Source organism: Coregonus lavaretus, assembly GCF_964263955.1.
Source record: "Coregonus lavaretus genome assembly, chromosome: 7".
NCBI classification, from domain to species: domain Eukaryota; kingdom Metazoa; phylum Chordata; class Actinopteri; order Salmoniformes; family Salmonidae; genus Coregonus; species Coregonus lavaretus.
In genome coordinates this window covers 33137490-33162395 of record NC_139994.1, presented here as the reverse complement: position 1 = coordinate 33162395, position 24906 = coordinate 33137490, and the positions used below count along the sequence as shown (strand labels likewise).

Below are 24906 nucleotides of genomic sequence, written 5' to 3'. Positions count from 1 at the left end.
ACCCTATTCCCTATATAGTGCACTACATAGCGAATCAGGTGCCATTTGGGACACAGACTGGATATTTATGATCTGTAAATCAACAATAGGCCTACACCAGAGTTCTTCAATTCCGGTCCTGGAGGGCCGAAACACCTCTGTTTTTCATCCTCTCCTTCTAATCAGGGGCTAATTCAGACCTGGGACACCAGGTGAGTGCAATTAACTACCAGGTAGAAATAAAAAACAGAAGTGTTTCGGCCCTCCAGGACCGGAATTGAAGAACCCTGGCCTACACCAATTACTGAATATCTATGAGATCATACTCCCCCCACCACCCACATGTTCATGCCTAAATCTTCCAACATCGAGATGACAGACAGGACTTGTTTGATTAGATGGAGTCTGTGGGCTGTTTGCTCTATCTTTTTATGGTCTCTTTGGCAGAGAACTCACATTTGGAGAAAATGTGGATATATGTAAAAACAATTTAGAGGGCATTTTCACTGAATCTCTACTCATCTTAAGTCTGCCTCTTTTTCACCTAATCAAATTATCTTCTAAGATCACCCCCCCCACCCCAAAAAAAAGATTGCCCCGTTTAAGATGTAATTTAAGGCCCCATATACTGAGGCAAAGGTTAAGGCCAAAGTTGTAAAAACGAATGATCTTGGTCCCTTCACCTTGAGGTCAGTCTAGTTAGCCCGTTAGGATCGTAAATGGAAAACATGGCTGCATTTTCAGCCAATGGATATAGATAGGAAGCTCAATGACAGGTCCTCGGTTGTGAGTGTTTGTTTGTTCTCTGTGGACTGTTATCTCCTAATGAACACGAACAGGTTCCCAATTAGAGCTCTCTCGACACCTCAGTGAGTCATAAGCTGTGTACAAAACATTAGGAACACCTTTTGCCCCCAGAACATGGACTCTACAAGTTGTCGAAAGCGTTCCACAGGGATACTGGCCCATGTTGACTCCAATGCTTCCCCCAGTTGTGTCAAGTTGACTGGATGTCCTTTGGGTTGTGGACCATTCTTGAGACACACGAAAAACTGTTGGAGTTCTTGACACACTCAAACCGGTGCGCCTGGCAACTACTACCATACCCTGTTCAAAGGCACTTCAATCTTTTGTCTTGCCCATTCACCCTCTGAATGGGCAAGACATGTCTCTATTGTCTCAAGGCTTAAAAATCCTTCTTTAACCTGTCTCCTCCCCTTCATCTACACTGATTGAAGTGGATTTAACAGGTGAGATCAATAAGGGATCATACCTTTCACCTGGATTCACCTGGTCATGGAAAGAGCAGGTGTTCCTAATGTTTTGTACACTCAGTGTATAGGCCACTACATTTGACCAGGGCCCATATTTAGGGAATAAGGTGCCATTTGGTACGCAGCCATACACTCTCCACAAGCATGCACCTTCAAATGTGAAGATGACATTTAATTGGCCCCTTGATATAAAACGTATTATTTTCTGAGGGTGGCGATGACTTGCTAATGACTGGATGGTGAGACTTGTCTCTGTCAAGAGGCCCCAGTGAGACATGATGATGGAGAATGAACGGTAGCCTAATGGCCTAATGAGAGGAGAGCTTTGACGTGACTGGTCACAAATAACATAATGGTGAGATAATAGATATTACAGGTAAAATAGGTCAATATTTTAGGTAAAAGACCTGAAGTAATCAAACCACCAGTAGTTTATAATCATATTTATTTGAGGTCATATTTTTTATGATACATGACTGATAATAACAATAGTCCAATTTAAGATGGTTCCAGAAATATTTTCTGCATGTTTTTCAGTTCATCCAAGCAGTCATTTCTGAAGTGCATCACATATTCTAGGTCTACATGCTTACATTTTAGGAAGATGTCTGCATTTAAAACTCATTAGCTGCTTGATTCCTGTAGATATGCTGTTGCTTGAAGAACATTAGAGACATCTACTGGCCATCAGTTGAATAATGTGAATGGATGGATAAGGTTTGTTTCAGCTTGGGTCTATAACATTTTATGACCTTAGAATTATTAATTAAATAGGCACTGTGCAAAAATCCATACAACACATACAAAAGTAAACTACTTGACACAGCTGAGAAAAACAGTGGCCCAGTGTTATTCTGATGAAGGTTGGCGCATTCATAGTATTGTTAGGTTCATGTTTCAGAGGGGTTATCTTACATAGATCTCTTACAGTCTCAAATCTATAATACAGATTAGATTCTTCTTTGATAATAGATAAGAAATGGGAGGAGCAGAAATAGATAGACTATATACTTTAAAACAACTTTATTTAGGGAAACTCCAATAGTAGCAGACATTTTACCCCACTTCATTCCCTCTCTGTCTGCACATAATGAGGATTTCAAGTCTTGTCCCAGTTCCATCTGTGACAGCTCCATCAATCTGAAGGGCAGAGATATGGCTGAACTAAGTACCGTCACTCTCCCCTCCACTTGTTGAGGAGACAGGAGATGTGTCCTAAACTGCACCCTATTCCTATGTAGTGCACTTATTTTGACCAGAGCCTATAAGGATCTATATAAGGAATAGGGTGCCATTTGGGACGTAATCGGGTGGAGTTTGTAGGTAATGAACCTTTATGATCCAGTTCATCAGTATGCTGAAGTGAACATTTATTCTGAGGGCCCCGGGCCCCAATCTGAGGGCCCCACTGTCTGGATCAGGATTGGGATGTGTGAGTGAGTGTGTGTGTGCGTGCATGCGATATAGGCTACTGGGCTGATTTACTGAGAGTAGCCCTGCCTTGCCCCACTCAAAGACATTACATTAGCATCGATCCTCCACTCCATCCCACATTAAAATAAAGCAGATTAAGAAAGTAGTAGGCTATAAGGCTAACCTGCCTATTGCCTAATGTATGATTATTTTTGTGATTAAAATAGAATGTCTGGCTTTTAATTTAATTTAATATTCTGAATATTAATTATACGAATTAAAGGTATATTATGATTAATTAATTGGGTCTTGCATTTGAGAGACTAGAACTCGCTCATAGACGTAAAGATTCCTGAAAGAAATACATTAATATCCAATGGCCACATAATTAATGAACACGTGATGCTGCTGAATAAACTACTCATCCCACAATGCTACACAGCTGTGGAGTTATTTTTTCCAACCACGTCGTACACCTACCCGCGGACAAAGTATTTTGATTGGTGTGGCTGCCTCCGGACGGTTGTTGGTAGGAAGGAAGTAGCCTACAGATTCTGACCGCACTCTCAGCTCAATACCGCCGTAGAAATGTGATGGATTAGAAAAATATGTGCCTCGGTTGTCAATATGTTCCCCGGCGTTTTCTATGCGCTCCTGGCGGGGTTTCTCGGGGCTGTCGCATCTTCATCTGCAAAGCTGTCACTTGGAGCCGATTACCTAAAAGGTGTATGTGAAACGGGGCTACGAACATGGGGAGAGCAGCGGAAATTTAGACAACCGGACGAAACTACCGCTTGTGACTGGGTGAGGAATCGCTGCAGTTTAAGTGCCTGAATTATTAACGCGATGGGATTCGGGTGGCTTTGAATAATGTAGATGTCAATGTGTTAGCAAAGCTAACGAGAAGGGAAGTTGTGGTTTTCCAGTGATGAGTTTAGGGGTCCTGATTCCAGCTCTTTCGCTCAGCATCATCAGCATCTCTCTCTGCTGGACAGGCGCATGTTGTGTCGTACACGCGTGATTGAACGACATTGCATTTCGTGCACTAGGTCGCAGTGTTACATCATATATTTTTGTGTTAAAGGAAGATATTTTCTTATATGTAGCCTATCATTTTATTCTAGCGGACGAATGTGATTATGGTTTAACATATGGGCAATTTTCCATTTAATGTTAATACCGTATTGTTAATTAGGCTGCTTGAAATGACCTTCATGACGTTGGGCACGTGGTGACATGATTTTACGGTTGAGTTATCAGCCATATTATTTATTTATATATCGTTAGGTAAATGCATGTTATATATATATATATCAAGACAAATAACTAAAATAGACCCCAAATCCCAGCTCAACTATTTGCAGCTCAACTATTTGATGTCTCAAGTCCAAAATAACGTTGTTTTCATTCATATTGTTTGTGTGTGTGTTTGTTTCAGCTACACATCCCCCTGAGGCTGCTTTGTGGGGGGCTGCTCTTCACCTGTAATGCTGTGATGTGGACGTTCCTCGCTAAGGCGCTCAGGTACTCTTCCTCCTCCACCCGAACTACTGTGACCACCACAGCTTCCAACTTCGTATCTTCCGTAAGTACATATTTCCCTGTGGAAAATACACTTAAAATTGCTTAGAAATTATGTATAGGCCTAATAGCCTATAAGGGTAACACATATTTTCCTTTTTAAGTGTTGTCAACAATACAGAGAAGTAAGTGTAATGACTGGTGCACTAAATTGAAATACCTGTATTGTGCCACAGGCCTTTTTGGGGCAACTTATCTTCGGGGAGACCCAGATTGCGTTGTGGTGGGTGGGAATCTCCCTCACATTCTCTGGCCTCCTGGTGCTTCAGAGGGCGGCCCCCAACGACAGAGCCAGGAAGGACAAATGACAACCTGTCGGAAGGCACAACTCATTAACTGATATAGAAAGAAACCAGTAATGTAACCTATAGCCTACTATCTGTGACAAACAATAGCATTTCTCGGGTGAATGGCTGTCGTGGCAAATTTGGAAGGTAAAGCACTGTCAAAACATACCTATGTAAGGAGCATACAGTGATTTATGGTTTGTAACACTTTGACATCATCAGCAATGTGTGCATGACATCGATACTTCACCATGCATACACTCAGCCTCAGATCACAAAAGCTTTATTTTGCTCACATATCCTAAGATGACACGCACTGTAAACTTCCACGCCAACATTGATCATTGCATGTTCAAGGTGATGTGTGAACCAAAGTGATAAGTCACACAAATGCTGCTACTGCTGGACATAAGCAAATACAGCAAACACAGATATTCTCATAGCTTATTACAGTATCATACATGATGTGGCTCAGAGAATACACTTCATGGCCTTGATAGGAACTTCTCCTCGGTTGTATCATGTTTATAGCCTCATATCTTGAGGGCTTGACCCTCACACAGAGTTTTGACATGTTTTGTGGATTCTGAGGTGGATTGGCCTTGCCTGCCTTTATAGCAAATGTCTAACAGAAAGTTCCTAACAAGGTCTAAACCCAAATAAGTCAAACCAAAGTACACAAATATGTTGATCCTGCCTGGTACCCACTGTAACCACAGCAAGTCTCTGTCAATGCAGTGTGAAGTCAAACTGCTAAGTGGCCCAAAAAAATCATACTGACCTTCTCAGCTGCCTGTAAAGTGATACGGTTTAGTTCACTCCAAAATCAAAATTTGTCAGACATTTTCAAACCTCAAAAGTGGTGTAATGTCGAGATGAGACAAACTCCAATGAATGGAAAGGATAGGCACTGTCTAACTTCAAAATGTTTAGACTGTGCCTGTCTTTCCAATTAATTTTGATTTGAGGCACAGAGCTGGATCGACACAGCAGACGGCCTGGACTTCATGACATTAGCCCACGTCTGACCTCAACTTTTAATTTTGGAGTGAACTATCGCTTAGTCCCTTTGGCTGAAGACATTAATTTGACTTAATGGGGTGCCCAAACAACAGTTACTCAAATGTCTGGCCTTTTAATTGAGTGCCACCAGCTTTTTGTTTTTCCAGCTGTAGGCATGTATCATTGAGGGATAAAAATGTACAACCAGTTTGAGGTTAACCTCGGGAGAAGGGAACCATCCAGTAGCACAGTCCCTCCCTCTGCATCTTCCAAGACTTCCAAAAGGTCAAATGTTGCTGTGGGGTTTCTAACCCAACTACTGAAAGTAGTGTTATATTTCTAGCATGTTTGTCCTCCAACAGTGTACTTCCCAGATATTCCTTAACACTGTGATGTGCTATTGTGGAAATGGGCTTTGTGCGTAATACTGACAACAAACGTTACTGTAGACTGGAGTTTGACTTTACAACTTTACTATATGATCACACTTTGCTGTTGTTTTTTTATACATATCATATGCATGCAACAACTAATAGTAGCTACCGGTATTCTGACTGTAGCTATTAGACAATGATATGTCTGGATAATTGAAGAAGAACACACACTATGAAATCAGCTCTCCTTCCAGTTGCAGTACATTACAGACTGCATGTGTTGTATGTAATGTGATCTACTTTCCTGGCAATGTGACTATCAATGCTATTGAATTAGGACGGGAGACATTGGTGCTGACATTTCTCCTGTGTTCTCCAGTCAGTCTTACCTGTGACGCCAATGTCACTGAGGGCAAGAGGAATCAATGCATTAGAATAGTGGTTTCATTAAACTTTTCTTTTATCGTCAGCCCCAGAATGGGACCCATTTGTTTTAACCATTAAACTGTAGATATGGATATTATAAACTGTAGAGATAAGTTTGGGAGGTGCATATGACTGACCTGATAAACTCTGTGTTCCAGATTAGTGCAGCACTGGGTCCCTACAAGAGGGATAAAGAAATGCAATGTATTATAAATAAACATGCATTATTAAGAGTCGTTGAAATGGTTACTTGGACAATCCACCTCCCCATCCTTTGAATATGTTGCTTGGCTCTTAGTAAATTGTGTATGATAAGGGAGGACTTCTCAGAAAATGGCTGTTAGCCAATAGAATTAGATTGTCACACAGACACAGCAGCAGTATGTGCAAAATGTTAGTCATAATTTATTGGACAACAGGGGCAGAGAGAAACAGGTGTTTGGGCAGACCTCAATCTCATGAACCACATCTAGTCTAACATAACCTATTTTAAACTAACGTTTGTAAATGTAAAATGTTTTCAATTTGATGGTACACAATGTTGAATAAACCTCTCATCTAGGAAAGTGAACTGTTGTTATTTGTTCATAAATTATTCATTATTCTAAATGACTCATCTAAAATTAAACTACCATCAATGGAAAGATATTCACATACAGGCAGCATTTATAAGATTTCAGTCCAGTAAATTTCTCAGATTAGCTAATAAATTGACTCCGACAAAGGCCAGTGTGCCAGCATACCAAGTAAGGCATACAATAAATTGAAACTGTACAGAGAAAATAGGCCTATGAAAACATAAAGGTCATTCAGAATGCAACACTACACTCCCTATTCCACAGGGACAGTATAGTCTCTACCTGGATACAGTCTTAAAAAGGGATAGTTCACTCAAACTCTCACTTTACCTACTAAAATACATTGCGTGAACAATCCCTTTAATAAGACAAAATGTTGACAGACGGACAACCATTTTTGAAAAAACAATACATTTATTGTAAATAATTTCCATATGAAAGTAATGCATTCATATAAACATTTGAAAGAGATGCACATTGTGAATCATCTATTTACAGCAAGAGTGTGTGTGTGTTTAAAAAGTGTGTAAATAGAGAGACATATGAGAGAATACCATTCCCTTTGTCAGAGCAGCATAGGAAAGATTTGACAACTTTCCAGCATATCCTTTCTGTGTTAACGAGTAGGACTAGGTCTTAGTGCTTCTGATCAGATTGATAGTAATTAAACAGGTAGACTGAGCAGAATGACGTTGCCACCAGCAGCACCACAGATATTGCGATGAGTGAGATGCCAGACTTCGCTCTCACACAGTCAAACACAGTATCTGTGCATGGGTTCGCAACAGTATGGAGTTTAGCCTCTCTCTTCAACGATCTTAGTTGCAGAAATCGACCCACTATGCTGTTTACTTTGTGCATCTATGTCATATAGCGGAGTCTACCTTTAATGTAATGAAAGGGGCTGGGGTGACATGAGCTTTAAGCCAGCCTCTTTCTAAAGGAACCTCATAACCCATTACTTCTGATGTCTCTCCTCAAAGTGACTCAGATTCAGGAACTTCACACTCCAGTACACAGATCTACAAATAATTAATACATGCCTGTGAGGCATTTTGATATTGTACATGATCAGCTGATAAATTAGTTAAAAGGTAAACTGGAATGAGCTGCAAAAGGAATCACCTTTTAAATAAAAAATTAAGAATCTGTCTTGTTGGAAAGCATTCAGTCTGATAAGATAGTCAACTTTAGTCATAGTATTTGATGAGATATGTGATAGTCACTACATAGAGATAATAAGGGTCCATCAGTTCAAGCAGGAGATGGCAGTATTGAGATGTAGGTAGTTTAGAGTGTCCCGCAAAAAAAAAGAAAAGAGACAGTAGTAGATTTGATTGAAGCGTCTTAAACTTTAGTCACCCATTCATTAAAAAAATCAACTGCTTAGAAAAGGTGACTGTCACGATACAAGTCACTAAAAGCAGCATGACACTCATTCAATTTTATTTGATTCTTTATAATATAGCATACAAATCTATAAATGTGGTCCATACACACTTCAAATGGCATCCATGCCTTGCCAATGCACTCTGCATTCTCAATTTAATGAGCAAACTATTTAGTTTGATGAATACATAACCATTGTGTTCATACAGCATGGGTCGGAAACCAGAGAATATGGCAGCAAAAATATTCTACATGAATTAGGCTGTCTCTCAAATGGCACTCTATTCCCTACACAGTACACTACTTTTGACTACAGCCCGTGGGCCTGGTCAAAAGTAGTGCACTATATAGGGAACAGAGCGCCATTTGGGATGCAAGCCATAGTCGTTCTGTTCATTACCAACAGCCCATATTCTGTCTACAGTAAGGCTTGTGAATACACAATTGATTGTGTTATCATTTTCTCACAGACAAAAAGGCATTTTCACTGAAGTATCTGCTTTGAATGAGGCTTGATTGTTTGCAATCGATGCCTAATTGCCCTGAAGCAATCTACACTGTCTCTTAGACTGCTATGTATCTAGGAGACCGGTCTGTGTCTAAGTTTGAACTAGCTAGCATTGTCCACAATGGTGACTTTAAAAAAAGTCTACTTCCAGGCAGTATGGTCTTTCAGGCTTCAATGCACATGTTCCACTGGCCTAAATTTCATCACCAGTGTTTGCTCCACAAAGTTTAGCTGTGCCAGATTCATAAACACAATGTCAAGCCGATAGCCTGGTTTTTTGACATGATATTTACAAATTCCATTTAGTGAACACAGGGAATTACCCTTAGGTGCATGCTTCTGTAAAAAAGTAGAAAATATGTACACTACCAGTCGAATCATGTAGTAAACAAAAAAAGTGTTAAACAAATTGAGATTCTTCAAATAGCCACCCTTTGCCTTGATGACAGCTTTGCACACTCTTGGCATTCTCTCAACCAGCTTCACCTGGAATGCTTTTCCAACAGTCTTGAAGGAGTTCCCACATATGCTGAGCACTTGTTGGCTTCTTTTCCTTCACTCTGCGGTCTGACTCATCCCAAACCATCTCAATTGGTTTGAGGTCAGGGGATTGTGGAGGCCAGGCCATCTGATGCAGCTCTCCATCACTCTCCTTCTTGGTAAAATCGTCCTTACACAGCCTGGAGGTGTGTTGGATCATTGTCCTGTTGAAAAACAAATGATAGTCCCACTAAGCCCAAACCAGATGGGATGGCGTATTGCTGTATAATGCTGTGGTAGCCATGCTGGTTAAGTGTGCCTTGAATTCTAAATAAATCACAGACAGTGTCACCACCGGTCTAATGTCCATTGCTCTTGTTTCTTGGCCCAAGCAGGTCTCTTCTTATTATTGGTGTCCTTTAGTGGTGGTTTCTTTGCAGCAATTCGACCATGAAGGCCTGATTCACACAGTCCCCTCTGAACAGTTGATGTTGAGATGTGTCTGTTACTTGAACTCTGTGAAGCATTTATTTGGGCTGCAATTTCTGAGGCTGGTAACTCTAATGAACTTATCCTCTGCAGCAGAGGTAACTCTGAGTCTTCCATTCCTGTGGTAGTCCTCATGAGAGCCAGTTTCATCATAGCGCTTGATGGTTTTTGCAACTGCACTTGAAGAAAATTTAAAAAGTATTGACTGAACTTCTTAAAGTGATGATGGACTGTCGTTTTTCTTTGCTTATTTGAGCTGTTCTTGCCATAATACCAAATTGGGCTATCTTCTGTATACCCCCCACCTTGTCACAACACAACTGATTGGCTCAAACGCATTAGGAAGGAAAGAAATTCCACAAATTAACTTTTAAGAAGGCACACCTGTTAATTGAAATGCATTCCAGGTGACTACCTCATTAAGCGGGTTGAGAGAATGCCAATAGTGTGCAAAGCTGTCATAAAGGCAAAGGGTGGCTATTTGAAGAATCTCAAAATAGAAAATATATTTTGATTTGTTTAACACTTTTTTGGTTACTACATGATTCCATATGTGTTATTTCATAGTTTTGATGTCTTCACTATTATTCTACAATGTAGAAAATAGTAAAAATAAAGAAAAATCCTGGAATGAGTAGTTGTGTCCAAACTTATGACTGGTACTGTACATTTGATTGACCAGTTTTCTAGTTATTGGGTGACCAATTGAAAATCTCAGAGGGCATTATGTTAATTTTTCTATAGAAACAGTTGTCACATACACCAGCCAGTAAGACATCATGCCACACAGTGGAACAACAGAACCATCCACCACTGCCACCAGCCAGTTCCACAGTTGGACTTTCAATCCATTGTTGTTCCCAATCTCATCTTCAATCAATTTCAATCAATTTTATTTTATATAGCCCTTCTTACATCAGCTAATATCTCGAAGTGCTGTACAGAAACCCAGCCTAAAACCCCAAACAGCTAGTAATGCAGGTGTAGAAGCACGGTGGCTAGGAAAAACTCCCTAGAAAGGCAAAACCTAGGAAGAAACCTAGAGAGGAACCAGGCTATGAGGGGTGGCCAGTCCTCTTCTGGCTGTGCCGGGTGGAGATTATAACAGAACCATGCCAAGATGTTCAAAAATGTTCATAAGTGACAAGCATGGTCAAATAATAATCAGGAATAAATCTCAGTTGGCTTTTCATAGCCGATCATTAGAGTTTAAAACAGCAGGTCTGGGACAGGTAGGGGTTCCATAACCGCAGGCAGAACAGTTTAAACTGGAATAGCAGCAAGGCCAGGCGGACTGGGGATAGCAAGGAGTCACCACGGCCGGTAGTCCCGACGTATGGTCCTAGGGCTCAGGTCTCTCAGTTGGCTTTTCATAGCCGATCATTTAGAGTTGAAAACAGCAGGTCTGGGACAGGTAGGGGTTTCGTAGCCGCAGGCAGAACAGTTGAAACTGGAATAGCAGCAAGGCCAGGCGGACTGGGGGCAGCAGGGTGTCATCATGCCCGGTAGTCCTGACGTATGGTCCTAGGGCTCAGGTTCTCAGAGAGAAAGAGAGAACGAGAGAATTAGAGAGAGCATACTTAAATTCACACAGGACACTGGATAAGACAGGAGAAGTACTCCAGGTATAACCAACTAACCCCAGCCCCCCGACACATAAACTACTGCAGCATAAATACTGGAGGCTGAGACAGGAGCGGTCCGGAGACACTGTGGCCCCATCCGAAGAAACCCCCGGACAGGGCCAAACAGGAAGGATATAACCCCACCCACTCCGCCAAAGCACAGCCCCCGCACCACTAGAGGGATATCCCCAACCACCAACTTACAATCCTGAGACAAGGCCGAGTATAGCCCACAGAGGTCTCCACCACAGCACAAACCAAGGGGGGGGGGGGTCGCCAACCCAGACAGGAAGATCACGTCAGTAACTCAACCCACTCAATTGACGTACCCCTCCCAGGGACGGCATGAAAGAGCACCAGCAGGCCAGTGACTCAGCCCCTGCAACAGGGTTAGAGGCAGAGAACCCCAGTGGAGAGGGGAACCGGCCTGGCAGAGACAGCAAGGGCTGTTCGTTGCTCCAGCCTTTCCGTTCACCTTCACACTCCTGGGCCAGACTACACTCAATCATATGACCTACTGAAGAGATAAGTCTTCAGTAAAGACTTAAAGGTTGAGACCGAGTCTGCGTCTCTCACATGGGTAGGCAGACTGTTCCATAAAAATGGAGATCTATAGGAGAAAGCCCTGTCTTCATCCTGTCATGACTTTTGGAGGGGACCCGTCCTGCACATAGACATGACTGACAGCCAGTGAGAGGAAGCAAATACCCTATTCAACTTAAACTTAAGGTTACAGAGTTACAAAAATCCCAACTGCCGTTGTCCATGATGTACTGTCCTATAAGGCAAAGAATCTGCAGCTTGCAGCAAATGATTTGGCTGTTCTAAACCACAAACGTAATGCCTTGTGGGCCGTTAGTACTCCAACAGTGTGGCACTGGCACCAAAGCTATAGCTTACATCATTTAGGCTACATTATAGATAGGCAGAGGTACTGCAACATTGGAAGACAAAATCTGCCTATCGGAACTGATTGGCTTTTCAGTGGACGAAAACAATATGAATTCAGCTCATGCGTTTGCTTTGTTTAGGCCTAGTCCTCAAACAGGAAATGACCAAATACAGGAAATACTTTGGGTTTATGATCATTTCCATTTCTATCCCAAAGGCAAAGCCCAGTTTTTAGCCAGCTCAGATACAGGCTCTGGCCAGGTTACATCAGTAAGTGCTTTCTTCAATGGTAAACATGAGAAAGAAAAGCAGAGAGGCATTTTACAGTTGATGGTTTTGTAGGGCTTGGCAGTGATTGTGAACAGAAGGGAACATAGCTTATATTTCATGCAGATATCCAAATCAGCACCTGGCAAAGAAAAAAACTAAAAGATGTGACAAGCATTAAAAACAAGCAGATAAAGATGTTTTCACAAAGAAGAAAAATTACCAAAAACAGAAAAGGAGAAGTGTCAGAAGAGTTCATGCTCAGTGAAGTCAGGCGGCGGGAAGACTATCGCCTGTACGCATCATCAGTCCGCACCCTGAAAGAGGCTGGTAGCATGGGTGCTGGAGCATGGCTTCCCACCTCAGACAACGTACTGGTAATAGTCTGCCTTCCCGTGGTCAGGTGTTGCAAAGGGACTTAGCCAGGCTATAGAGAACGGATGGCCAAATACCACCCTCATGTTCATCCACTTTGTCCTTTTAGCCCATCTTCTCTCCTCCTTTTTCAACTGCTCTATGCCCTGTAGATAAGATCCAACAACAGGCAAAACATCAGCAGGGGCAATAATGATATGTCTCAACATACAGTGGCTTGTGAAAGTATTCACCCCCCTTGGCATTTTTCCTATTTTGTTGCCTTACATCCTGGAATTAAAATGGATTTTGGGGGGATTTGTATCTTTTGATTTACACAACATGCCTTATACTTTGAAGATGCAAAATATTTTTTCTTGTGAAACAAACAAGACATAAGACTAAAAAACTTGAGCGTGCATAAGTATTCACCAATACTTTGTAGAGCCACCTTTTGCAGCAATTACAGCTGCAAGTCTCTTGGGATATGTCTCTATAAACTTGGCACATCTAGCCACTGGGATTTTTGCCCATTCTTCAAGGCAAAACTACTCCAGCTCCTTCAAGTTGGTTGTGTTCCGCTGGTGTACAGCAATCTTTAAGTTGTACCACAGATTCTCAATTGGATTGAGGTCTGGGCTTTGACTAGGCCATTCCAAGACATTTAAGTGTTTCCCCTTAAACCACTCAAGTGTTGCTTTAGCAGTATGCTTAGGGTCATTGTCTTGCTGGAAGGTGAACCTCCGTCCCAGTCTTAAATCTCTGGAAGACTGAAATAGGTTTCCCTCAAGAATTTCCCTGTATTTAGCGCCATCCATCATTCCTTCAATTCTGACCAGTTTCCCAGTCCCTGCCGATGAAAAACATCCTCACAGCATGATGCTGCCACCACCATCCTTCACTGTGGGGATGGTGTTCTCGGGGTGATGAGAGGTGTTGGGTTTGCGCCAGACATAACGTTTTCCTTGATGACCAAAAAGCTAAATTTTAGTCTCATCTGACCAGAGGACCTTCTTCCATATGTTTGGGGAGTCTCCCACATGGCTTTTAGCGAACACCAAACGTGTTTGCTTATTTTTTTCTTTAAGCAATGGCTTTTTTCTGGCCACTCTTCCGTAAAGCCCAGCTCTGTGGAGTGTACGGCTTAAAGTGGTACTATGGACAGATACTCCAATCTCCGCTGTGGAGCTTTGCAGCTCCTTCAGGGTTATCTTTGGTCTCTTTGTTGCCTCTCTGATTAATGCCCTCCTTGCCTGGTCCGTGAGTTTTGGTGGGCGGCGCTCTCTTGGCAGGTTTGTTGTGGTGCCATATTCTTTCAATTTTTTAATAATGGATTTAATGGTGCTCCGTGCGATGTTCAAAGTTTCGGATAATTTTTTATAACCCAACCCTGATCTGTTCTTCTCCACAACTTTGTCCCTGACCTGTTTGGAGAGCTCCTTGGTCTTTATGGTGCCGCTTGCTTGGTGGTGCCCCTTGCTTAGTGGTGTTGCAGACTCTGGGGCCTTTCAGAACAGGTGTATATATACACTGAGATCATGTGACACTTAGATTGCACACAGGTGGACTTTATTTAATTAATGATGTGACTTCTGAAGGTAATTGGTTGCACCAGATCTTATTTAGGGGCTTCATAGCAAAGGGGGTGAATACATATGCACGCACCACTTTTCTGTTATTTATTTTTTAGAATTTTTTGAAACTTCACCAATTTGGACTATTTTGTGTATGTCCATTACATGAAATCCAAATAAAAATCAATTTCAATTACAGGTTGTAATACAACAAAATAGGAAAAACGCCAAGGGAGATAAATACTTTTGCAAGGTACTGTAATCCTGGCTACTTACTGTATATATCTTGGGGACAGTTCTACTAAGACCCTGAATAAAGCTACTGGCAATATTAATCTAAGCACTAAGCAGCAGGGTTGGGGTCAATTCCATTTAAATTCAGGAAGTAAACTGAAATTCTAATTCCAGTTTACTTCCTGAATTGAAATTGACCCCAACCCTGCTAAACAGCGATAGTTAAGAAGGTAAAGAGGAGCATTGAGTGAGGGAGTGAATGGGAGCAAAGGGATGCTGGTGGCGTGTTCAGTTCTCTTACCGTCTCATCGTTACAGATGGAATGGACCTGGGTCCCAAACATCACCAAGGTGAAAATGAGGAAGAGGAGTGCCTCAAAGCAGAGGAGGATGAGGAGGATGACGGTGGCTGGAGGAGAGAATGTACTGCACTCTTGGGAGGGCAGAGGGAGGGAGGAGTAGAGAAGGGAGAGAAAGAGGTTTAAACTGGAGAGCATTGATTGTCTGGAAGCTGAGTACAGGTGTGCTAGATTCCGTCTCATCAGATAAGTATTATCTTAGGCACCAGTTGAAATATTGTATGTATCAGGTAAATTGACCAATTAAGTCATGCTCTAACAAAGAGAGCCAATCAAAGTATGTGAAAGGAGAACAATCAGGCTACTGGAGAGGAAGACAACATGACACTTGAAGAAGTGGAAATAAATAGTTACAAATGGAAACCACAACACCAAATCCATTAAATGTGTTTCTCTGTTGCCGACTTACCACGCAAAGTTAAAAACAGTATGGTGGATTTGGCATAGCATGCTAATACATAGCAGGAACAGCATGGTACTCACTTGTCCAGTCTGACTCAAAGCAGAAGATAAAATGAAAGGCAACCATGACCAGGGCATGGAGGGATATCAGTGCAATGTACATCTGAAGGGAGACAAAGAATACACCTCATCAGGTAACATCGTAGTAACATTACATTAGTTAACCGTGCAGTACTCTTATTTTTAAAATACAACTCTTATTTTGTCAAGATTTTGAATAATGTGATGTATTGGTGAATGTGGGCGAGAGTTTACAGGTTTGTTGCAGGAGATGGATAGTTGAATTAGTCAGCGTTAACTGTAAGGTATGAATGCTGAGACAGTAGCAACATCTCATGTGAGTGAGTGAATGATGGCTTGTAGTGAATGTACGTTTGAGTAATAGAAGCATGTCTGAGTCGCTCGAGGCTAAACACTCACTGTGAAAAGGACAAAGAATTTCTGGTTCTTCTCTCCTACGCAGTTGTTTACCCATGGGCAATGGTGGTCCATCTTCTTGATACAGCGTTTACACACACTGCGAGGAGCACGCACACGAGTAGATGACATGAAAGCAGCGTATAGCCACATACAGAAGAGGCCTGGAAATATGGGCCAAACCGTGACCTACACAAGCTGCTCCTTCTGGGTGTATGAAGACCAGCCATAATGCATAGTTAACTATCAGTGAATTCAAACACACACACCAACGCAGCGGAGAGCCACCTCTAGCTGCACGGTACACACTGTCTACGTTCCAAATGGCACTCTATTCCCTATATAGTGCTCTACTGTTGACCAGAGCCCTAAGGGCCCTGGCCAAAAGAGGTGTACTATATAGGGAACAGGGTTCAATTTGGGACAAACACCATGTTGACATTGATGGAGGTGAGAGATGGGAATAACCTGCTGAGCTGGACTGTACTCTCCATCACACAGGGGAGTCACAGAGGAGGTATATTATCTGAGGGAGAGGGTAGCAGACTGACAACTCAACTAGGCCCTGACACATCATCATCAATCATCTGCCCTATGGAGCTGCAAAGGCTGCAATATGCTTAAATAGAGGTGCTCTGATACCATGACATTCTCTGAAGATGTGTGAAGTGTTATAGTATAAATATTATGACACCATCCTGTATGTCACATCAATTGACATTATTTTGATCAAATATAAATACCAAGTGTTGTTATCTACTTTTTCCTAATTCCTACTTCAACTAATCCCCTTTGTTTTTAGCCATTTCCGTCCCTTGAAACTAGGTTCAAAGCGCTTCAAATTCCAGGGAACTCCTTCTTAGCCATCTAGTAAGTACCAGTAGGTATAAGTAATGCAGCAGGGCTGAGGCTAAACAACATTGGCAGGAAAGAACATTTGAAGCAAACAAGTGTAATGGGACAGAGCTCTCTAGACTAGACTGCAGCAGTACCTGTACTGTACCTGCAGTGGTGAGCTCTGTCGGGCTTGATACTGCAGCACTTGGGACATTTGTAGACCACCTGACCGGGCTTTAGCTGCAGGCTCTCGATAAACTCCTTGGTCGCGTTCCCTTTAGGCACCGCACCCTGGGAGAGAGGCACGGGTTAGGACAGGGGCATTAATTAATATCTGAAACCTGTCTGAAAACAATACACAAAGTTTTGAAGGAGTTCTCTACAAGCTGTTTTTCTAGTGAAGGCTGAAAGCTCTGCATTTGACAGTTTCGCCTGAGAGTCCACTCACCGACTCACTGGGTGCGTCTCAATAATATCTCCTGAAGTGTGCACTCGCTCACTACTGCCCACAAATCTAAAAGCATTGGATAGGTGGAGGCATGGGCTAGTGGGAATGTCCACCATATTTTTTAATTACAGTCATTTCCTTTCAAATCAGTGAAGGGAAGTGAACAAGTGAACACTTTTGGGGGAAGGAGAGATAATTGGAACAAAGCTACAGAATCACTGTCACAGACAGACAGTATACAGACAGAGACAGCCAGACTAACCGGGTCTGTGCACATGGCCCGGGCGTGTGAGGCCAGGGCGAGGAAGGCGAGGACACTGAACAGTGCACCGTTGAATAGACTATAGAGCAGGTTCTTGGCGGGCAGCAGCACGACGAAGAGCACCACGAACTCGGCATAGAACACCAGGCACCAGGTGATGACGCCGCATACGATGCCGCAGCAGTCGCGGATGAACCACATGGCGTCGGAGCGAGGGCAGGTTGGGGGAGGGGCGCAGTGCTCAGGCTGCAGGTAGCCGGCTTGCCTCTCAATGTCCCTGCAACGGTGCGCCGGGCTCTTCTTCATTCTAGAACGGCCGCAGCTCTCGCCGCATGCTGCTGGGAGAGAAGGGTTTGGACGGTTAGGGATAGGCTACAGATACAGGTGTGTCAATTAAGTGATGTCTGATGTGCCAATGTTGCATTGCATTTTCTGTGTTGTTGTAATGAGCTGTTGTTGTAGTGTAAATATATGGAGGAAGCCTTGTGAGAAACTACAGGTGTATACATAATTGAGAAGGAAGTGAGGTGTCAATGTTTCATTGTCTGTACAGACAGTATTGTTGGAATGTGGTCTCTTTTCTGTTATTTGTTGGAACGTGGTGTTGTAGACTGAAACAAATGTTTTACTGAAAAGGCTAGACACCTAGTTTATGTGTTGTCTTTTAATCTAAACTTATCTGAACTGTGGTGACGTATCAACTTTGCCATACAAATCAATCGTCTGTGCAAACAGACAATAACGGACAAAGGGAGTGAGAGAAGAGACAGTGGGTGAGAGTTTATGAAGTTCCTGTTAGTCTGTTTAAGTATTCTAAAGCAAGTAAAGCAACAGTGTATTCTAAAGTCTTTAAATTCAATTATCCTGGTCAAAATGTCTCTGCGGTCAGTTTTGGCCCACATTCAGTAGAACCAGAATGTCAGGGTAATAAAAATAGCCTATATGTCCAAAAATACTAAGAAAGAACATTACAAGTTCAAAACAGCTGAGTATTCCTAAAATAAACACACTGCCTTTTTGAAATGTATTTATCAAACAAATGTATTCTATAAAGCTCTTTTTACATCAGCAGTTGTCACAAAGTGCTTATACAGATACCAGCCTAGAACCCCAAAGTGCAAGCAATGCAGATGTAGAAGCACAGTGGCTAGGAAAAACTCCCCCCTCTGAAATCTGGCCTATAAGAGGTCAGAATTTCATCCATCCATGTGGCCAATTCACTGGTATTTTCTGTGTAATCTCACTTTTATGATTAGCCATACTAGCTTAATTGAGCTTTAGCCAAATCGTCTTACGGGGAACCCTGATGCATCTGACATATTCCTGCCAAAACCTTTTTTATATAATGTTTGTAAAAGCCCACTATTCGAACATCCCTAACAGCAGCACTGATATAGGCCAGTGTGTAGACAATCAACCTGTGATAAACACATTACTACACACAAATGCACTAGACTACACAGTGCACCCCCTCATCCCCTGGCTGTCTCCCACATACACTACAGTAGCCTGGTTAGTGCCTAGCCCCAGACTCTGGACAGTCTGCCTACACACAACAGGCTTAGTGCCCTCCTGCTGGTTAGTGGGTGAGAAGTTCAGCCTGGCCATGGCTATCACTTTCCCCACTCAGCCCAGGCATTACGATCTGCTGCTGATAGTGCTATGCTAACACATCCAGGCCAGACTAACAGCATCTAGCTAATTCACCGGGTCAGTGTGTCACTCTCTCCCTCTCACACACACCACTACAACACTCCCATCCCGCAAGTTGTGCGTAGCTAATAGTCAGAATGCAAGGATCCCTCTATGGATTTGATAAGCACAGCTGTGGAATGGTTGTGTTAGCCTAGTTAATTATAAAATCCTGATGCATATAATTTGTTTTGTCAAACAGGCAACAATTAAAAGGCCTTTGCTGTCGTCCATAACATGGATTATTCAGTTTGAGGCATTTCAGGTAAAACTTGCTTTAGGCAGAGGAAGTGGAATGCTAATAACGTGTAGGGGCCCTTCTATGTCATTTCAGCAAGCCATGGCACTCACCATCTCAGATTGTTCTGAAATCATTTCTGTAGTTAGAAACAGATAAGATTATCATTCCTGCAACATTATTTTGTTGAAATATAATTTAATCTCTGAGAAATTAAGATAATTGATTGCACCCAAATTGGCCATTTTAATTTATAGGGTTCATATAATATTCAATAAATATAGTACCAGACCTCCGATTTGGACCAAACTTTTTCTAACAATGAGTAAGACAAGAGGAATCCAAAGAAATTGTCAAAAGCCACCCACAGACCCCCCACGCCAATCCCACCACCAACAATGAGGTACCATTGACATTAGGGTTGGGCGATGTCTGGAATGACACATCGTCCCATCGACCTGTCCAAACATCGTTGATATACGATTGTATCACAGATAGAACGAGTTAAAAATATATATATTTTATTGTATCATCCCCCAAAGAAATCTGTGGCAGGGGGAGCGAGGCATTGTGTTGCCTAGCAACGCAGTAAACGACCTATAACGCAGCCTGTGTTGTGCACAAACCACAGATTATACTCTAATCATTACATTTTTCATTTACATTTTAGTAATTTAGCAGACGCTCTTATCCAGAGCGATTTACAGGAGCAATTAGGGTTAAGTGCCTTGCTCAAGGGCACATCGACAGATTTTTCACCTAGTCGGCACGGGGATTAGAACCAGCGACCTTTCGGTTACTGGCACAACGCTCTTAGACTACAATGTGGAAATCATCTTACCAATATTGTATTTTCTTGTGTGCAAATAAATAAATAAATAAATAAATATAAACCAATCATATGGTGATATTTGGTACCGATAACTTTGAATGGTGATTTGGAACCAAACGTTGTAGACCTACAGTGTGATACGAGACCCTTTCAATGATGGTGATGTTGGATAATTTCAACTAAGATCGAGTGCACATGTTCACGGTAGAAGATATCAGTGGTCAGTCTTCTTGCGAGAGCTAAGCAAACAGTCACACTCAGTGCGCAACAGCGGGCCAGCGCAGAACTCACATCCTACCTACTCTAACATGTAATCGGAGCATAGTGACCCACTGGCATTAGTGGAGAGGGAATGAGGGTCGCTTTCCGCTCTGGGCCAACGTCGCCCTCAAATACATCTGCATCCGTGCAAAACGCGTTCTGTCTGAACGTGTTTTCAATATGCCTACAGCAGGCAATACCGTTACCCCACTCCGCAGTCTATTAAAGACAGAAAAGGTGAACATGCTTGTGTTCCTGGCCAGAAACCTTTAGGTAGGTTAATATATAATGAAAAGAAAAATAGTCCGAATGGTTCTTCTATGCACTTTTTATTTGTTTAATTTTCAAAGCCTGTATTCACAGATGCGTCTTATTCTAAATAAATGTAGCCCAGGCTAGAATATTCTCGTGTGCCTTAAACTTATTTGCACTGTTATTTATTTCGTTAATTTCGTACTTATTCTGTTTACTTTATTTATTTTGTAATTTGTAGCCTTTCCAAATGTGGGTTCTTCTTTTTATTGGCAACATTTATTTTTTGTTCCTTCTTATCGAAAGCGCTGATGTGGGAGTTTATATAATCCCTATTGCGCAATTCAAGGATATGAAAACACTTCTACAGTAATATAAATATCTGTGTACTGTACATTTTATTGACAGTAGCCTAGTGTAGGCCTATATTATTGTCTGTTCGGTTTGCAATGATTTTCTGGCAGATCACAATGTGTTTTTCCTAAAGCTTTGGTCAGGTGGATGTCAGAAACGTATAAGGTTTGTTTAAACTTCCCATTCAATTATTCTATCTTGCAATTGTTGGTTCTCTCTCTCATTATTACCATATCATGTTTTTATTAAGGCTATTGACAAACATAACTTTCTGAGATAGAACTCTGTTACTGGCCTCCTAGATTCATTGAAAGTTGATCATGAAAGATATGCTTAGACAAACAAGTCACGTTCAAATAAAATGTGGATTGGGGCAACAAGGGAAATTAAGCTTTTAAAACAAGCCAGAAAACAGATTGTCCGCTGCAAAAGGACCATGATCATCCGACATTGGAGCGGTGAGCGAGAGAAATGTTATCTGACATTTTGCGCTGCTTTTAGCACTCTCCGCTCCATCTACATTGTAGGCCTACTCTTGCATTATGTTAATAGTAGGGTAAGTCTACCTACATATTTATTGAAAAAGGCTACGCCAAACAGGAAGAGGTAGGTCATTTGTCGTGTCGCCCGGCTGTGAGCTGCACTGTTATGCGCTGCCCAACTCAAGCAGTGTCAGTCAGGTTCAAATAGGTTAAACTATCTTCTGTAAAAAATATAAATATATAAAAACTATCGTCTGTCACATCAAGATGTTGTTGCCATTGACGATGTCTGTCAAACATAATTGATATCCGATTATATCGTAATATCGCCCAACCCTAATTGACATGCATTGGATCTTTGCCACAAATGCTAAAAAGTTAGCATTTGAAACAGTGGACAGGTAATAAAAACAAAAAAAATGGGTTGCTGTCATACCATGTCCATAAACTGCTTACAGGGTAAGGAACCTATATGTCATTTTGTAATGGGGGGGTTCTTAAAAAACAAAAAAACACCTAACAGCAGAACCAGCACCATCTAGTGGTCAGAACATGGGAATATCAGGATGTAGGATGGGACATAAACCTAACAACTTCAATGACTAATCTCCCTGAACAGGAGAAAAAACACATCACCAAATTCACTGAGGATACATTACATAGGATGAAGAAACACCTCTCAGAGCCGCAGCTCCATGCTACTTGTCAGACATAGAAAACTGATACTATATACTTGTTGTTGTGGTGGGATTGGCGTGGGGTGTGGGGGTTCCTCATGTCTAACTCATTGTTCTAAAAAAGTTTGGTCCAAATCTGCTGTTAGGTACTATACTTATTGAATATTATATTAATCCTATAAATTAAAAAATGGCCAATCTGGGTGCAATCAATTAGCTTAATTTCTCAGAGATCAAATTATATTACAACAAAATAATGTTGCAGGAATGCTAATCTTACCCGTTTCTAACAACAAAAACTATTTCAGAACAATCAGAGATGGTGGGTGTCGAAATCCTATTTATTGTGCTTTTTGAGGTGGAATGACCCGTAGGTGAATCAATGTTGAGAGATGACTGGGGGTGTCACTCCCATAGAGTGAACAAAGCTAACAGTATCTCTTGTACTACATCATAACTACTGTTTCATCGAAACCAAATAAGTCAGGGACCTCATAGAAACGTTGTCCTATAAACATCTCTTGCTGCTGCTGCTTAACTCCAGTGACACAATCTGTTACCAAGGTCAATGCTACATAATGAATTCACTATAGCTACTATGGCATTTGTACACATAAGCAAAAGCACTGTCAAGAAAAACAATGCGAGGCAAGCGTCGATTAGCTATTATCTGCTAAATCAATGCTCTTTTGTGGTTGACTAGAAGGGAGTGTATAAACTCCTCCTTCACTGAATGACATGCTGCTGTTATCCTGAATGAACTGATTGACTTTAGTATAGTCTTTGTCTTACAGCAGAAACTATTTTTACAAAATTGCCATTCTATTCTGCCGTTCTCAAGACAGCAATAGTTGACAACAGTCACACATTTAGCCTAAGTCTCACAATTCAACTGAGACTCCAGTATTAATAAACATTATGACATATAACGTCTAATAGATATGACACTAACGACTTCAATGGATCAATGAAACATTACAAAAGACTGGGGTGTGAGCACTATACTGTATGAGCGCTATACCGCTGAATGGGGCATCAGTTTAATACATTATTTATGAGATTGCAGGACTCCCTGCTGCTTGGATGCCTCCAACAGTCATTAATAAGACTGAGGAATGGCAGACCCAGAGGAAGAGAGCACAGGAGAATGGGAGTGAAAGATGGGAGTGGAGGAGAGATGTGGCTCAATAGGATGAAATAGCAGTTAATTAACAAGGCTGATGTAATTTACGTTTATAACCTCAGCTGGAATGCCTATGGTCTTATCTAATAGTCTAGATTTAATGTGGTAAGCTTTTGCTATGTTGATCACAATGATCAGTCTTGTCCTTAGTCAGTTTAATTGTTAAAATGTTGTATTTTGATTAAGCATAAACAGCAAATGGTTGTATCAAGAACCTTGTATAAAGGATTCAGTATGGAATTCCCACAGCAGAAAAGTACCCTGGCTCACTAGAAATCCTAAAGATCATCAATAGCTACTTTTCTGCAGTTTAAGAGATGCAACCCTAGCCCAAAGGCCGGCAGATGGCAATATTGATCTGGTATTGATGGTACTGCAACCCTATCTATTCGTTTTGAGATTTCCTAACAAGAAATTCCACTGACTGTAATAGTAAAATGACCAAAATGGAATAACATTTGTAAATTGACCTATGTCAAGTCACAATCATTGTTATTGAGCTAGAATAGCAAAGTAACATGGTTCATTAGCTAGCTATACTAATGAAAATAATCTAGATTCTGTCAGATTTAGAATTTAATGCTAGCTAGCTAGGTAGTAGGCAGGCACCAGGCTACTATACTCTAGTGTATGTGGGAGACAGCCACGGGATGGGGGAGGGCACTGTGTAGTCTACGCTAGTGCATTTATGTGTATAGTTAGCTAGGTAGCTCCAAGGATTAGCATGGTTTCACAGATTTGGTGGATTGGTTTAGCTAGTTAGCTAATTTGGTTAACTAGATATGTAACGTTAGAAACAACCATGATGATTTGAACTCACCCCTTTCCTGGTCGAAGAGTCCTCTTTTTTAATGTCTGGCACGCTAACGTTAGCTAGGTAACGTTACACCATTCACAACAGCTAGTCGTAGATGATTGTAGATAATTAGCTAGATCACGTTAGATAATTAGTTATGCTTGCTAGCGTGGGGTTAGTTAGCAGTACACCCCTTGATGTGTCTCACGATTCACGCTTGACGTGTTGAGTACATCGTTAAACTACAAAACCACTTGGTTTCGATGTTTCCGGTTATTCATATGGAAATGACAATACGTGCAGACCTACTGGTTGGGTGCGTGCCCTTTTCCCTCTATACTTAATCTAGAAAGCTCTTTGACAAGCAAGGAACAAATTGAGGAAAAACCAGGAAGTGCCCTGCCTTCCATGCGCAAGATTTATGTGCGCTCAAGGGTTGGCGTTCCAAACACCTGAGGTTGCCCTATAGTTATCAGTATCTTTGTTGCCTCTGCATGCAGATCTAGGAACATATTTCCCTACCAATTCCCTAAAAACCGACCTAGGATATCAGTGTAGCTAATAGTTTAAAGGCCGACAGATGGCGATATGAGTCGTTTCATCTTACCGTCCAAAGCAAATGCATGCAGC

General features: G+C 41.6%; 1 protein-coding gene across 1 annotated transcript; it reads right to left on the bottom strand.

The window, feature by feature from the left end:
* Positions 1-10658: 10658 nt before the first annotated feature.
* Positions 10659-24614, bottom strand: LOC311132649 (palmitoyltransferase ZDHHC3-like). Its single transcript, XM_084165912.1, has 7 exons — positions 24301-24614; positions 17510-17844; positions 16966-17090; positions 15966-16062; positions 15567-15648; positions 15027-15157; positions 10659-13084 (listed from the first exon to the last, which is right to left on the bottom strand). Exons 2-7 carry the CDS (start codon positions 17813-17815, stop codon positions 12926-12928), a joined length of 900 nt encoding a protein of 299 aa, XP_084022038.1. The 5' UTR covers positions 17816-17844; positions 24301-24614; the 3' UTR covers positions 10659-12925.
* Positions 24615-24906: the final 292 nt, after the last annotated feature.

Bases quoted from the DNA above. Each gene is read 5' to 3' on its own strand.
- LOC311132649 (XM_084165912.1), bottom strand. From the start codon at position 17,815: ATGAAGAAGAGCCCGGCGCACCGTTGCAGGGACATTGAGAGGCAAGCC. The intron at 16,063-16,965 runs GTACAGTACAGG...TGCTCCTCGCAG, and splicing joins GACAGAGCTCACCACTGCAG to TGTGTGTAAACGCTGTATCA. The intron at 13,085-15,026 runs GTAAGAGAACTG...TCTTATCTACAG, and splicing joins CCATCTGTAACGATGAGACG to GGCATAGAGCAGTTGAAAAA.